At 36.5% G+C, this 18243-nt stretch overlaps 1 protein-coding gene across 1 annotated transcript in view; it reads right to left on the bottom strand.

The window, feature by feature from the left end:
* The window catches only part of LOC144960927 (uncharacterized), a 20078-nt gene extending 5793 nt beyond the window's left edge, over nt 1-14285 (bottom strand). Inside the window, exons 1-2 of the mRNA XM_078894311.1 lie at nt 14142-14285; nt 2491-2656 (exon numbers count right to left, since the gene is read on the bottom strand). Coding sequence (XP_078750437.1) covers nt 2491-2628 — 138 coding nt within the window. The 5' untranslated portion in view covers nt 2629-2656; nt 14142-14285. The remainder of the gene's footprint in view (nt 1-2490; nt 2657-14141) is intronic.
* Nucleotides 14286-18243: the final 3958 nt, after the last annotated feature.

Below are 18243 nucleotides of genomic sequence, written 5' to 3' on the forward strand. Positions count from 1 at the left end.
TTGATAAAGATCTTTCCATGACAAGCCATGTGAATAACACCATACAATCTATGTACATAGAAATGAAAAAAAATAAGCAAAATTCGTAATTTAATACCGAAGCATATAACAGAACTTTTAATTAATTCCCTGGTTTTATCTAAATTGGACTATTGTAACTTCCTTTGGGCGAATTTAGCTAAAGACAACATTAGCAAACTTCAGGTTGCTCAAAATAACGCAGCCAGGCTCATTGTACGCAATAACAAAAAATACCCGTCAGCAACTCTTCTTCTCCGTGAGTGACATTGGCTTCCTGTGGAAAAAAGAGTTGCCTATAAGATTTGTACTGTTGTCTACAAATCCCTGAGCACGAACAGTCCCTCCTATATTAAAGACCTTCTAAACATATATGTCCCCAATAGAAACTTGAAGTCAAGCAATGACCGATCAATCCTTGTCAAACCTAAGCCATTGCGTAAAATAGGTGAACAGTCTTTTCAATTTTCGGCCCCCATTTTTGGAACGCTCTCCCATCACACGTGAGATGCTCGGATTCGTTGACAACGTTCAAATCTCGCCTAAAGTTTTATCTTTTTACGTCATAATGTTGCAATATTATTTTCATATTTTGTTGTTGTTAAATTGAATTCGTATCACGTTTCCTTCACACTTGTCTCACTGTAATATGTTTTGTTTTATATCACTGTAAAGCGCTTAGAGCATGTGACAACGGGGTAAAGCGCTATATAAATGCCATTTATTATTATTATTATTATTATTATTATTAAGGTCAATATCCCCATGCCTATGTTTAGTGTGTATGTATATATAACTAAACTGGCAAAGTGATGACAAACATTGGATGTTTCTCACTCCTGAGGTTAAAAAAAAAAAAGAAGAGAGAAAAAAAACCCAAAATAAACGAATTTTTTATTTAATTGCATCATAATTTACAAGCACTTAAAATTAGATCCACAGTTTGTGATATTTAAAGAAAACTATTTACTATTAACCTAAAAATGGCAAATCAAATTTGCACTGAAGTTTAGAAATAAAATAATAAAGTGAAAGAGGCTGTAATTGTTTTTCCCGCTTTACTGACATATCATAAGACCATAAATATCCATAATTGCCCCCATTGGACACGGCACTCCCTGATACCAGTTAATGCTTTTTTTATGCTTTTAAGGGTTTTACGGCGCTTGCAACACATTAAGGTCATATCAGCACCAGTTAAAAGGAAGAAAATGGGATAGTAAAAAGTTCTAGAATTACAATCAAAGCATCCAAAAAAAGGGAAGACAAAGGGGAATTGGTTCAAATAAGAAACAGGTGTAGATTCCAAAAGCACTCTATCAAAGTACTTAGTTTGAGATCACTAAAAGTCTCATCCAGACACAAGCACAGGTCCCCGCTAAGAGGAACACACTCAAATGTTTTACAAATCATAATATATAATATAAAGAAAGCATAATATCGTGCATAACAGAGAGATGATTTACAATGAAAAAAATATCATCTCCCAAAACAAACTATACATTCGACTGTTTCCCTCTCAGCCAGGGCATCTGGCCAGGACCAGGACAAAACCAAGTAATCTCATTCCAAGACAAAGACAGAAAGCAAGTTGGAAAACAGATATAAGTGGATAGAAGACACAGTATGTACCCCCTGCCCACTATGGGAGGTCAGGAACCCCACCCAGGATACCAGTTAACCTCCAATGACCTCACGCAGGGAGAGTTAATGGCCCCTTGGGAGTTTCATCTGAAAATAGCGCTGATTCATTGCAGTGTTAAGCGAAAGTTTAAAAATAGACAAAGATTCTTTTTTCACGAATGCTCAGTAAGTGGTAAGGTCCCATTGTGTGTGAAGCGAGTGCTCTGCCAACAGAGCTATCAGGACCCTCACCATACCGCTGTGCCACCGAATAATGCTATTCATGTCCTGTTTCTTACTTTGTTTTGTTTGTTTTTAAGGGTTTTACGGCGCTTGCAACACATTTAGGTTATATCAGCGCCAGTAAAAAGGAAGAAAATGGGATAGTAAAAAGTTCTAGAATTACAATTAAAGCATCCAAGAAAAAGTAAGACAAAGGGGAACTGGGAACAAATAGGGATCAGATGTAGATTCCAAGAGCATACCATCAATGTACTTTTTGAGATCACCAATAAGTTTCATCTGGACACAAGCACGGCCCCCACTAAGAGGAATACACTCAAATGCTCACATTATAAATTATAACAAATATTATAATACATAACAGAGAGATGATTTACAAGGAAAAAAATATCATCTCCCAAAACAAGAACTATGCATTTGACTGTTTCCCTCCCAGCCAGAACAAAACCAAAATCTCATTCCAAGACAAACACAGAATGCAAGTTGGAAAACAGATATAGGGGGATAGAAGATGCATCAATACCCCCCCCCCCCCCTCCCTGCCCACTATGGGAGGTAGGAACCCCACCCCACCCAGGTTTCTTACTTTAAAGGTAAATTGCGTACCAAAGTATTGTCTTTCATAGAAGTCGTAATTATCTCCTTTTCACTCAAATAGTCGCAGACTTTTTCAATGCCTTTACTCAAAGCATCGGTGAGGTCTCTGGTTCTCCCACGGATAAGCTCCTTATGTTTTTCATCCATCTTTATCAACAAATATATTGTCAGCTTACTGTGAAAAAAACAAAAACAAAACCCTATTCATTTGATGGTTAATCAAACTTGACATTGGAACCTTTTAAGTGAAACAAAGAGTTGGGACAAACTTAGAAAATCAAATAATTAAGATTTTATATAAAGCTTTTAAAAACCAGAGCTCTTAAATGGCGCAATATCCACTAAATGTGCTCAAAGTGCTTTACAAAGGGTCCCTGACACAGCAACACGAAACATGTAGAATGAGACATGACGCCTGTTAGGCGATATTACAAGTTTCCAACAGATTTTTTTTTTTTTTTATTCAATCTTAGGCTTTCGCCAATAAATCAACAATTTGATGCCAACATACATGAAAGTGGAAAAAAAAGGTAAATGGAACCAAAAAATAAACTGATACACCACACAAAAATACAACAATCGTAATAACATCAATACGTTCAATAATAATAATAATACTAATGATAATAATAATAATAATAATAATAGTAATAATAATAATAATAATAATAATAATAAGAAGAAGAAGAAGAAGAAGAAGAAGAAGAAGAAGAAGAAGAAGAAGAAGAAGAAGAAGAAGAAGAAGAAGAAGAAGAAGAAGAAGAAGAAGAAGAAGAAGAAGAAGAACAACAACAACAACAACAACAACAACAACAACAACAACAACAACAACAATATCAATAATAATAACAAGAATAATATTACCATCATCCTACACCCCAATCATCACCGTTACCACCACCACCATTACCATTATCACTACCACTATCACTATCACCATCACTTTTACATTTCCAATCAGTTTTTTTTCATTTAAAAAAAATAAATAAATAAAAAAATAATAATAATAATAAATAATAATAATAATAATAATAATAATAATAATAATAATAATAATAATAATAATAAAATATTGATACCCATCACAACAGACATCCTCACTACCACGAAAATTCCCGTAGTACTACGGCTAAATCCCGGGCTGGATATAATAAGGGTTTTTAATTAAATGTCATTTCTTGAAAACGAAGTTCTGGTGCCAGAGCTATCACATAGAGTTAATATTTTTCCCCACGCATTATAAGGACAAACTGGTGGTTTTTAAGGGTAGTTAAAATGTCTACGATGTTATTTACCCTGAAAACTACTTATTACATTTTCCTATTTCAAGTAGGCAGGTCTGCCATGATAAGTATCAGTTCCATAGTCAAAATAAGACAAACAAAAATAACTTTTATTTTAATCAATAATCCATACAATTTGATGACAACAGACATGAAAGTGAGGAAAAAAGGTAAATGAAACCAAAGCATAAAATGATACCATAAATAATCATAAAAATACAACATTGTAATACCACCAATACTTACAATAATAATAATAATAATAATAATAATAATAATAATAATAATAATAATAATAATAATAATAATAATAATAATAATAATAATTAATAATAATAATTGTAAAAACAACAGAAGCGCCGCAGCAATAATATCTAGTATTGTATTTGTAAATGAGGACCACGTTTATATCCCATTCGTTGACAATTAAGAAGATAGGGATTATATCATGGTAATTCTGTTTTGGATAATAAATTTATTGACTTTTAGTAATACTAGGTGCTCCAAAATGCTTTGGTCTGGGTGATCTTTATCTTCGGGGAAATTCCAACATAATCAATAGCCCACCACTTATTTAACACATTTCTATCGTTGATTAAAGTTCTAGAAGAATCGGATTTTGCGAACATTGCCTAGAAGTTACAGACATATTAGTTTTACGTATTGTTTGATAGAATTACAGAATTAATTCCCCAAGACAAATAATTGAATCTTTTAGAATATCACAAACATTTAAGTAATTTTCCGTACTGATATAGTCTAGAGCGAACAAGTTTGCGTACTTCAATTATTCCATGTCAAGGGTCGGTTTCTGTGTTTTTAAGAATTTTACGGCGTTTGTGACGCATTGAAAGAACAGAAAATGTATAAGGTAGTCTAAAAGTATACTTTTCTCAAAGGCACCCGAGGATAAATAAGACAAAGGTAAATGGTGCGGATAGGGCACCAAGAGCACCCCTCGGTGTACTTAGATTGAAATCGCTTAGAAGTCAAAGATACAAGCAAAGGGTCCTTACACGTGAAATACAACACTTCTTTTACAAATCATATCAAAACAGAAGAATCAAGAAAGAAAAAAAAAAAAAAAAAAATATATATATATATATATATATATATATATATATATATATATATATATATATGGTTATATACACTGGTTATGATATCAATGCTGATAATAACAACAACAACAACAACAACAACAACAGCAACAATAATAATAATAATAATAATAATAATAATAATAATAATAATAATAATAATAATAATAATAATAATAATAATAACAATAAGCCAATTGTGCAATCGCAACTAATCTTTATCATGGTAAACTATAATACAATATTTTAATATCAATGCCCAATTTCCCCCCCCCCCCCCCCCCCCCCCCCCCCCCCCCCCCCCCCCCCCCCCCCCCCCCCTTTCTAACACAAATACACACTCACACACACACACATATATATATATATATATATATATATATATATATATATATATATATATATATATATATATATATATATATATATATATATATATATATATATATAAATTATAAAACAAAAACCATGAAATAATAGTGCTCAACTTTAGTATAAAAGGAGCTATTTATAAACATTTGAAATATAATCAAGATAGTTTGACCTCCACAACGTTGTTATCATAGAAACAAACACCTTTTATGTAATTACGAACCTCCATAAACACGAATCTATAAAAATACGAAAACACAACAATCTACTTTCACTTCCACTTCCTGATGAGAGCAACGCTCGATAACAACGTTGTAGAAGTCAAACTATCTTAACCACATTTCAAATGTCTATATATATATATATATATATATATATATATATATATATATATATATATATATATATATATATATATATATATATATATATATACATATATATACATACATATATATAACATGTCATATTTTGTATAATATACCACATCTTAGTATCAGAACTGCAGTTACTAAACAGACAAAAACAAATGAAAACAAACAAACAATCGCATTATTCCCTCTATCATCAATTTTAATAAGTTTTCCTTGCCGTGGAAACCACAATTATACTTGTAAATATTTCTTGTGTTCGATCTGTACCTTAAAACAAAGTCTACCTAAATCACCTTGCTGTCTACTGTCTCTGCATTTCAAAAATTTGATAAATTCAAACATACTTGGTCTATTTTTCAGTTTTTCCGGCAGGCAATTTCTTCTCTCTCCGTATACCTCGAACATTCAATTAGACAATGGTATTCGTCTTCTATTACGTCACAAGTAGGACATTTACGATCATTTCTATCTACTTTTCTTGTGCCCCATCTACCCCTTTCTATATAAAACAAATGAGAACTCAATCTGATTTTTGAGATGGCAACTCTGTAAGATTTATTACACAATTTCATATATGGTTCTAACTCAAAGGTGTCTTTAATGTGTTTATACAGCCGTCCAGACGTCGTCATCGACATCTCAGCGTGCCACTCTTGTAGAAACATGTCATCCAAGCGTTGTTTTAAAACCGCCAGAAAGTAATTTTCATTTTTCACATTTTGTTTAACCCAATAATGGCCCATTCCGCTCCTATCCAGCAACTGCTTCACCAGGCTTACCCAAGTTGTTGTGTTTGGTTCATTAATATTCAATTGCACAAGTTCTTTGTATACTGCATGAGTGAATGAGCAATCATTACTTCCTGGGCGAATAAGTTTCAACCAATACTTAATAACTTTCATTTTTCTTTCAATATGCAAAGGATACACCCCCAATTCCCCATAAACAAAACAGTTTGGTGTGCTGTGCTTAACACATAGAATGGATTTAAGAAAACCGAGGTGAAATCTTTCAATTGGATCAGCTCTTCTTAAACCCCATATTTCTGCCCCATAATTCAGTATTGGTAAGATGGTACTATTGAACAGTTTCATTTGCATCTGAGGTAAAATTTCTGTGTTAGTGTTAAAATACTTTCTAAGTGAAAATAGTGCTCTTCTGGCTGAGTTTGTTACTTCTTGTGTACATTTTGTAAGAGATCCTGATGCGCTAAAATGACAGCCTAGATACTTGAATGACGAGATTACTTCAATACTTTTACCCTGATATGACCATTTGTCTTGTTGCCCAGTTTTCCCTCCCTTTCTAAATACTACAATTTTTGTTTTACTGATATTTACCTTTATTCCCCATTGCATGCAATATTCTTGTAAAGAGTCTAAACCGTTCTGCAAACCCTCCTTTGTTTCACTGATTATTGCCATATCGTCTGCAAACATGAGCAATTTAATTGTAATATCCTGTATTTGTAATCCTATGGAATCTTCACTTAATTTACTTTCAAGATCATTAACAAACAGCGAAAACAAAAGTGGCAAAGTGCTTTCACCCTGTAATAATTCGCTGTTTGATTTAAAAAATTGTTGTTGACCTTTACCTCCTGTGGCCAGCTCAACCTTTGAATACATGTTTCTAAATAGCTTGACAAATTTTGAGCTCACACCGGATTTGATCAATTTTGTAAATAATGCGGATCTGTCAATAAGGTCATATGCTTTTTCATAGTCGATAAACGCACAATGTAGCTTCTTCCCTTTAGATAGCAATATCTCGATAATTCCATGTAGAATAAAATGGCAATCTGCTGTGCTCCTTCCCTTTCTAAATCCATAATGAACCTCGTTTAACACATTCTCTCCCTCCACCCATACATTTAGTCTTTCATTCATCACTCTTGTAAACAGTTTTCCTATACAACTCATTATTGTTATCCCTCTATAATTGTTCACATCTCTTTCATCTCCATTTTAAAAAATCGGCACAATTCTACCCTGACTCCATATCAAGGGGAAATATTCCAATTTTAGTATCTTATTGAAAATTGATAAAATCAGTAATTTGATTTCTGAAGTTGCATTAATAATAAATTCATTTAACATATTATCCACTCCAGTAGCTTTGCCGCGTTTAAGAGCCTTAATTGCTTTGTGTAGTTCCCCCATCTCGATTGGCTTATCTAAAATGTCTATATCTATAATATTCCTTCCCACATCCTTTTCTACCTCTGCAATCTCCGCCCTACCCATCTCCCCAACCCCTGATTCTTTATTTGCTAAAGTTTTAAAATGGTCGTAGAAGTTTATATCTGGCAGCTCTCTTCGTGGTACTGAATTTCTTTTTATTTCCTTCCAAAAGTTCTGGGGTTCATGCTTACTTAAATCCAATAAATGTTGCGCTTTTTTGCGACTGTAATTTCTTTTGTTAATCCTACATACCTTCCTGTATTTATTCCTTTCCTTACACATCAATGTCCTGTTTTCCCCTGCCCCGTCTCTATAAACTTATGTGCTCGTTCAGTGAATACTTTGTGTTGGATCTGACAAGCTTCGTTATACCATGGTGCTTTCTTTCTTCTCCCTTTCCTTTGTTTATCCCCTCTCCCCTCTATCCTAACTACATGATCTATCCCTGCTTCTGTTATAATATCTGTTAACTCGACTATATTACCCTCTAATACCTCTGGATCTGTGTTAGTTTGTATCAAATATATTAGATTTCTCACCTTATTATGACACACTTCTGTATTTAATAATGTAACGTAATTCTCCTTCTTATCCTCTTTCCACTTTGTCAACAAAACCCCATCTAAACCGTCACTTACCTCCCGTCTATGCTCACTATTATTTAATTTCAAAGTAAACGATATTATCTTATGATCTGACATTTCATTTGTTTCATGGACGTTAAAACCACACACATTTCCTATAACCCGCTTATTGCAAATAACATAGTCGATTGTACTCTCCCCTTTTTTATTGCCAAACGTTGTGCATCCCTTCATTTTATCCTCCCCTGTTCTCCCATTTAATATTGCAAGGTCACATGTGTAACATAATTGGAGTAATTTCAGTCCATAGTCATTTACTTTTTTGTCCTTATTAAAACGTCTAACTGTCATGTCATTACATAAGAAATCTCTTTCACATAAAACATTCTCTACCGAAAGCTCTTCTGTCTGGTTCTCTCTAATGTCAACAGTCAAACAATCCTCTCTCTCTCCGCCGTCCTTGCATTCATGTCTCCTGCTACTATAATCCCTCCCTGATCGGTCACTTTTGTCAATTGATTTAACAGTTCATCAAAACAACTTACATTATCGTCAAAATCGCTACGCGTTGATCCATACGGCCTCATGTAGATAAATAATAAATATACACTTTCATTCCATCCAAAATGTTCCTTATCTAATTTAAAACACATACCATCTTCATACTCCAATCTACAACTGACACACCTTTTCTCAAACGCTTCCTGAAATAACAACTAACCCACCCGAAATCCGTTTGCCCTGAATTTTCTTATACGGATGTTTGCAGAACGGTTCACAGTAGCCATCTAACATGAAATTACTTCTCTCATTCGTCTCACTTAACAAAATACATCAAATTTATAAATACTTTCAACAATTCGGACATTCTTTCTTCATTTCCAAACTCCATTGATATTAAAACACAAGGTTACATTTGAAAGGTGCTCCGCGGCGCATCTTCCCATGTCGATCTGTTGTGTCGTCGGTCTCACTGTCCGCACTTCCCTGCCGTCCACAATCAGCCTGCTGGGTATGCTATCCGGCGTCTCTTCGGCTTCTTGCTGCCTCAAATCCGCCATCAATTGCGTCTTGCCTCCGGATCTCAGACGGAAAGTCTTCACTTACTCCAAGTCCAGGAGGCAGATGCTTTCTCCCCAGCTTGACTCGTTGCCTGTCATTGAAGTCAAGGAATTTGGCAATGACAGGCCTTCTTTTGTCACTCGTTCTTCTACCCATCCTGTGCGCTCTTTTTATCACCACCCTTCCTTCCACTTTGCACTTCCGCACCAACTCCGCCACCAGTTCAAAACAATTCTCTCCCTCCCTCTCCTCGACACCGTGAAACACCAAGTTGTTCCTCCTGCTTCTCGCCTCACTCTCAATCGCCCTCGCCTTCTCAACACCCCCACATCTTCCTTGACAATTCTCGCCTCACTTCGTTGCATCTTTACCTCCTCCTCTATCCTGTCTAACCTCTCCTCTTGTCCTTTCATATTTTCTAATATCCTGTCCATTTGATCTTTAATGGTACTGAGTTGTCCCAACACCGCTAAAACCGAGCTAACGGTGTCTTTAACTCCATCAATTACATTCCTCAATTCTATGAATTCCCTTCTCAACTCACACATCTCGTCAGTAACACTCGGTAGATCGTCGCTACCCCCTCTTAATCTCTTTGCATTGGAAGCTGGGGTAGACATGGTTTGGCTACTTATCAAATATGTACGTTGAAGAGAGAGAGAAGGTTGGGGGGGTTACGGTTGGGAGAAAACAGTTCACGATTCTTGTCACAGGGTGACAAAACAAACAGTGACACGGAATGTTTACACAACAATCACAATCCAGATCATCAAAACAACCAGGGTTTACAGGTGAACAGCGACGATGACGGTTACGGTGATATTGAATAATAATAATAATAATAATAATACAATAATGAGATGATTTAATGTCTCGAATGGTGAAATAATGGCAGAAGTTGAAGAATTTTGTACTACCTTCACAGTTTCAATTGGAAATCATGAAAACACAAAACACTCAAACAGTCCGGAATATAGTCCAAAAGATAAAGGGAAATGAAACGAACAGACCAATATAAATTTCAATCCAAGACAACAACAATTACTTGAGAAATATAGGATAATATGCACGATAACACCACAGCAGATAGAAAGACGTCTTGACACCTTGACACACAAAAACAGAGACAATGCTTTTGATGGCCAGGTACTCATTTTACACCAGTGAGAGAATGCGAGTAAAGAGTCTTTTTCAATGACTCAACTATGCACCAAGCGAGGCTCGAACCCAGAACCTTTCGATCTGAAAGCGAGTGTCATACCACAAGGGTACAAAGGGTCCCAAGCTGACAGAAACAACCCTGTCTCCAGCCAGTTATTCATTTACACTTCCATCTTTGCATGCATAAAGGTAAAAGAAGAAAAATTCACTATCAATGTAATTAATGGTAGGAATGATGATGTGGTGGTGGTGGTGGTTGTAGTAGAAGTGGTAGGGATGATAATGTGGTGGTAGTGGTGGTGCTTGTAGTAGCAGTGGTAGGGATGATGATGTGGTGGTGGTGCTTGTAGTAGTAGTGGTAGGGATGATGATGTGGTGGTAGTGGTGGTGGTGCTTGTAGTAGTAGTGGTAAGGATGATGATGTGGTGGTGGTGCTTGTAGTAGTAGTGGTAAGGATGATGATGTGGTGGTGGTGGTGCTTGTAGTAGCAGTGGTAGGGATGATGATGATGTGGTGGTGCTTGTAGTAGTAGTGGTAGGGATGATGTGGTGGTGGTTGTGGTGGTGCTTGTAGTAGTAGTGGTTGGAAGGATGATGATGTGGTGGTGGTGCTTGTAGAAGTAGTGGTAGGAATGATGATGTGGTGGTGCTTGTAGTAGTAGTGGTAGGGATGATGATGTGGTGGTGTTTATTGTAGTAGTGGTGCTTGTAGTAGTAGTGGTAGGGATGATGATGATGTGGTGGTGCTTGTAGTAGTAGTGGTAGGGATGATGTGATGGTGATGGTGCTTGTAGTAGTTAGTGGTGCTTGTAGTAGTAGTGGTGGTAGGGATGATGATGTGGTGGTGGTGTTTATTGTAGTAGTGGTGCTTGTCGTAGTAGTGGTAGGGATGATGATGATGTGGTGGTGCTTGTAGTAGTAGTGGTAGGGATGATGATGTGGTGGTGGTGATTGTAGTAGTAGGGATGATGATGTGGTGGTGGTGGTGGTGGTGCTTGTAGTAGTAGTAGTGGTAGAGATGATGATGTGATGGTGGTGCTTGTAGTAGTAGTGGTAGGGATGATGATGTGGTGGTGCTGCTGCTGCTGCTTGTAGTAGTAGTAGTAGTAGTGGTAGGGATGATGATGAGGTGGTGGTGCTTATAGAAGTAGTGGTAGCTGAGACGCCAACTTTAAATTTGGCTCACAGGAGTTTCAGACACCACTCGTAGGAATTTCCGCACACAAGAAAAAGGAATTGGAATGGTATTTGGCATTGTGTGCACATATTGTATTGTTCTAAATAGATAACTGACTAGACTTATATTATGATACACAAACACACTGCCAAATACAATACCAAAGTTTCATTATTTCAAATGAAGTAAAGCGCCAAAACCTAATGGTAGAGATTGTAGTACTAGTGGTAGTGATGATGAGGTGGTGGTGGTTGTAGTAGTAGTGGTAGTGATGATGATGTGGTGGTGGTGGTTGTAGTAGCAGTGGTAGTGATTATGATGTGGTGGTGGTTGTAGTAGTAGTAGTGGTAATAATGATGTGGTGGTGGCGGTTGCAGTAGTAGTGGTAATGATGATGTGGTGGTGGTGGTGGTTGTAGTAGTAGTGGCATGATAATGTGGTGGTGGTGGTGGTTGTAGTAGTGGTAATGATGATGTGGTGGTGTGGTTGTAGTAGTAGTGGTAATGATGATGTGGTGGTGGTGGTTGTAGTAGTGGGTAATGATGTGTGGTGGTGGTGGTTGTAGTGTAGTAGTGGTAATGATGATGTGGGGGGTGGTTGTAGTAGTAGTGGTAATGATGATGTGGTGGTGGGGTTGTAGTAGTAGTGGTAATGATGTGTGGTGGTGTGGTTGTAGTAGTAGTGGTAATGATGGTGGTGGTGGTTGTAGTAGTAGTGGTAATGATGGTGGGGGGTTTGGTTGTGAGTGTGTGTGGAGTAGTGGTAATGATGTGGTGGTGGTGGTGTTGGTAGTAGTGGTAATGATTGGTGGTGGTGTGGTTGTAGTAGTGGTAATGATGTGGGTGGTGTGGTTGTAGTAGTAGTGGTAATGATGTGGTGGTGGTGGTTGTAGTGTAGTGGTAATGATGTGGTGGTGGTGTAGTGTGTAGTATGGTAATGATGTGTGGTGGTGTTGTGGTTTGTAGTAGTAGTGGTAATGATGTGGTGGTGGTGATGGTTGTAGTGGTAATGATGTGGTGGTGGTGGTTGTAGTAGTAGTGGTAATGATGTGGTGGTGGTGGTTGTAGTAGTAGTGGTAATGATGTGGTGGTGGTGGTTGTAGTAGTAGTGGTAATGATGTGGTGGTGGTGGTGGTTGTAGTAGTAGTGGTAATGATGTGGTGGTGGTGGTTTAGTAGTAGTGGTAATGATGTGGTGGTGGTGGTTATAGTAGTAGTGGTAATGATGTGGTGGTGGTGGTTATAGTAGTAGTGGTAATGATGTGGTGGTGGTGGTGGTTGTAGTAGTAGTGGTAATGATGTGGTGGTGGTGGTTATAGTAGTAGTGGTAATGATGTGGTGGTGGTGGTGTATAGTAGTAGTGGTAATGATGTGGTGGTGGTGGTGTATAGTAGTAGTGGTAATGATGTGGTGGTGGTGGTGTATAGTAGTAGTGGTAATGATGTGGTGGTGATGGTTATAGTAGTAGTGGTAATGATGTGGTGGTGGTGGTGTATAGTAGTAGTGGTATTGATGTGGTGGTGATGGTTATAGTAGTAGTGGTAATGATGTGGTGGTGGTGGTGTATAGTAGTAGTGGTAATGATGTGGTGGTGGTGGTGTATAGTAGTAGTGGTAATGATGTGGTGGTGATGGTGTATAGTAGTAGTGGTAATGATGTGGTGGTGGTGGTGTATAGTAGTAGTGGTAATGATGTGGTGGTGATGGTTATAGTAGTAGTGGTAATGATGATGTGGTGGTGATGGTTATAGTAGTAGTGGCTATATAAATACTGGTAGAAGTAACGAGCAGAATGTACTAAACTTGAACGCATACACAAACCCATACATAATATATGCATACACAAAAGCAACTCTCTCTCTCTCTCTCTTTTTTTTTTTTTTTCTTTCTCTCAGTCTCTCTCTCTCTCTCTCTAAAATCAGAAACAGCAAACAATAAAGAATGCTTCCTTTATTTTGTAGCTCTCTTTAGGTCGTTTCAGTTAACTCATCGCTCAAACTCAAATGTATAAAAACAGTAATAGCATCGGATCGGACCTTACGGTCGAATAATCACTTCGATTCCAATAGCACTGTAAAAATAAAATCTAGTACCTTTAACTATCCCTAACATTAAAAACGAACACCCTGTAACTAACCTTAATAGGAAAAAAATCTCCCGATCTCGAGCTAACCCTAAAACTAAAAATAAAAACCCTAGCCTAAGGCCTAAGGCCTAAGCCTAAGCCTAGGACTGCTTTGCACTACCTTTATCAATTCTTCAAGAACCAAAACAATGGTCATATTAGGAAATTTTAACCTTCCATTAATTAGATATTATGTGCTGCGAACACTCATAATTAGTTTCATAGAATACGGTGAGAAATCACCTTGTTCGTTGGAAAAATGCAATTGCAACCGGTCCCCCACTCCTCTCCGACGTCCGACAAACGAAGGAAATTCCACCGGAAAAGCTTGCGTTGGGAATAATTTGGGCTATTAATAAATCCCACAACGAATGGGCAATATCGGCATGTTGTTGACTGAAATAAATCAATATTAATCGATAAACAGTACTTATTGACAAACATGCAGTGGTGTTAATTTCTCAATAGACAGAAAGTATTATAATTTATACCATGGTTTATGGACATTATATTTGAAACATGGCGGTCAAGTGTGTGATAAACAATACTATACCCTAGAATTACTCCGGTCTCGCATATAATATGGAGCACTGTCGACAAGTCCGGTTTACCCTAGTTTAACTCCTAGAAATTTTTGCTACTTTTTTAAATTGGAAAAAAAAAATGTATTATTAAAAGTGAGCATGTGCATAGATTTTTTTTTATTCAAGTACCATTAACATGTAAAAACTAAAACATTAGCTTTGATACTATCTACGCCTATAATTTGTCTCAGAAAAATGTAATACATAGGCATGGGGTAAAAGTAACTAGGATAAACAACGGATATAGTCAGTGTTAGGGTTGAGTGAGTTAAATCGTGTGTGCATTATTTTCAGTCTCAGACAGTAAAAATAAAAAAAATCACCAGTCATACCGTAGCCGCTGCATAGTGTTACCAGCGAGTGTAGAATAATCTACGCTCTCTGGTGTTACGTACATAACAAATGACATGCGATTTTCACAATTCTTCAGGGTACATGTCTACAATAGGGAATGGGATTAGCGGAAGAGTAGCGTCCCTTGATTGGACGTCACCCATAGTCTGTGACGTCACCGGTAGAAGGTTTGTTTCATGCCTTTTACTTTGGCCAATCTTCGGGGAGTGAAATCGTTATTGTTGTTACTATTATTTAAAATTATGTGTTGTTTCGTACTTCTTGTGATGTTTCTATGTTTGCATGCAGGTGTGAGTTCATTTCGTTTGTTCAGTGTAGCCATGTTTGGTTGGGTGATAATGTAAAATTTCTCAGATTGCATAATTTGATCGATGTTGAGTATGACTGTGCCTTGAGACAGTTTTCCATGTAATATGAGGTTGTATATTGCTTTCTTTTTGGTTCCAGATATATTCGGCAGAGTGTCATTTATGTATGTTTTTGAGTGACGATTTATGTAGAGTATATCTGACTTTAAATGGGCGCACCTCCCTGAAGAATCCATCTATATACCAGCGGATGGAGGAAACAGCATTGTAGGAGGAATAAACCAAATGCGGTGAGAATAAGTTTGAAATATAGAAGACTTCCTGAGAATTTAATTCAGGTTTATAGAATGGCTCATGGTCTGGATAGGATAGACTTTTCTGATTGTTTTTTTTTTCATATTCTAATATTACTTTTACTGGAGGGGGCAAGACAAGTTTAAGATTTTTGTCACTAGATGCAAAACAGCCATAAGACAAAACTGGTTCGGTATTCGTATTGTCCAGAAATTGAACAATTTGAAATTTGAAACAAAGAATGCAAAATCTATGGATTATTTCAAGGTGTTAGTAGACAGGGAATTATATGATGGGAGATTTATATATGAGGAATAATACTGTTTGCACTGCTGTTGACATGGCTTTCAATCGTGTATGTATATATTATGCATTATTACCTTATTATGGTTATCTTCTATATGCGTGCGCGCGCGCGCGCGGTGTGTGTGTACTTTCCATGTCAGGGTTAAAGATATGTGTTTGTACATCACATATACATGAGTACATTTAAGTTGAAATCTATCTTTACCACGTGTATCATTATTGTAATCTTTAATCAATAGATTTATAGCATTACTATTAATATTAAGGACATTCAATGGATTTTATCCTATTTTGCCCTATATATGTTATGTTATGTTAATAATAATTTATACGCGCTCCAAAACAACTGGCGAGCGTTCTACGTGATTCAAGCCAATCTCCACCGTCCATCCATATTATATATCACCAATTCTTCTTCAAACCGTAAAGAAATTGAAACTGAACTATTTTGGCCACACGACTCGCCACGAATCATTAGAAAAGCACATTCTGCAGACAAGGGTAGACGGCAAGAGAGGAAGAGGTAGACCAACAAGAAGCTGGGAACAAGATATATATGTGAATGGCTGGGAATGACAGCAACTCAAGCAAGTAGACTGGCGGAAAACCGTAATCTGTTTCGCAAGAAAGTTCGGGAAGCAACGTCCTACGCAGGATCAGCTGACTAGATGATGATGATGATATATATATATATATATATATATATATATATATATATATATATATATATATATATATATATTATATATATTATATATATATATATATAATGAGTAAAAATGAGTACCAGCACTACAGGACATTCACCAACAAAAAACATTTTTTTAAAACTTATCAATATATTTAATAATATATATATAATATATATATATATATATATATATATATATATATATATATATATATATATATATATATATATATATATATATATATATAAAATATATCTTCTTATCAGTTTATCAGCAAAGTGGGATTAAGTAACGACTTGGAGGAGCGTTTACGACTCGGAATAGTCAGTAATCTCAACTAGCGCCCATCCCATTACGTGTTTATCTTTATTTCCTAAAAGGACCTATTTCCTGCTTTTGCTTCTACTTTCGTTTCTCCCCCCAGATTCAGAATTGCCAGTTTGGCATTTTTTCAAGTCGACTAGCACGGGAATAATGGTTTGGCAATTTTTTTAATTATAAAAATAAATCTTCAATGTCCATTTCATACATTTCACTCGGTGTAACAAATAGTCATGTCTTATAATATACAAACTAAATACAGCTTAATTTTCATGATACACGTCTCACCTCTCTCTCTCTCTCTCACTCCCCCCTCTCACTCCCTCTCTCTCTCTCTCTCTCTCTCTCTCTCTCTCTCTCTCTCTCTCTCTCTCCTCTCACTCACTCCCCCCCCCCCCCCCCCCCCCTCTCTCTCTCCCCTCTCTCTCTCTGGCATTTTCCAACTGTGTCTGTATTTTTTTCATTAAAAGTAATCTTTTTTTTTCCATTAAAAAAAAAAAAAAGAATAAAAAAGTCATCGACAATTTTAAAAAAACAGTTTATTAAAATTAGTTATAGACTTATTTTTGTACCAGCATTAAATTTCACCTTCCTTGGCCTACTAGCAGACCTGCCCGCTTGAAATATGAAACATTCGTAGTTTTCATGGGTAATAACAATAACAATACCACAGTAGACATTATAACTGTCTTTAAAAGTCATCAACCTGACAATGATAAGTGAAAATTATGCTATTAACTCCTTTATAGGCTAGCTGCTCTGGCACCGGAAATTCGTTTTCAAGAGGTTTTATTTAATTAAAAATCTTTTTAAAGTTCTCAGAATTGAATAAAAAAGTCTTTATTCTTCGAAATTTTCGTCATAATAGGCAGGTCTGCTTACTTGTTAAGTCACTGGATTCAATAGTCTGATAACATGTCGCCCAGCAACGGCGGCCATCTTGGTTCTAAACAAAGAAAATCGGCACTTTTTATTCTTCATGCTGGCTAGAACTTTTCATATGTTTTGTGATCAGAATGTGTAAAAGTCAAAACATGATCAGATTTGTAATGGGGTTTTTTTTCCCCTCTGGATACGCTTTTATGCTGGTCGGAGAAATATTTCATAAGGGTGTCCGCCATTGTTCCGATAGTTTAGAGCCAGTTACTAAGTTACTACGCGTCATTACGAGGGAAGTGACGTCACGACTGTTGAAGCGTATTAAGAAACTAGGGAGCAGGCACCGTTATAGATAAAGATCTGAACAAGTGTGTATGAAAGGTGCCAGACAAAGCAAGAAAGAAAAGACAAGTAAAATAAACCCATCCCAAAAAATTAGTCTACCTCGACTGGTGATCGAACCTCAGACCTTCTGATTACCGGTCAGACGTGCTACCATTACACCACAGATGCTCCCGATAGTTGGGACAATTTTAATACCTATATACTTAACAAGGGTACGCGTTTTTACGCTGTGACCCTTTGCTTGCATCAAACAACACATACA

Source organism: Berghia stephanieae, unplaced genomic scaffold (assembly GCF_034508935.2).
Source record: "Berghia stephanieae isolate SIO BIC M18660-M18661 unplaced genomic scaffold, UCSD_Bste_1.3 scaffold107, whole genome shotgun sequence".
Taxonomy (NCBI): Eukaryota; Metazoa; Mollusca; class Gastropoda; order Nudibranchia; family Aeolidiidae; genus Berghia; species Berghia stephanieae.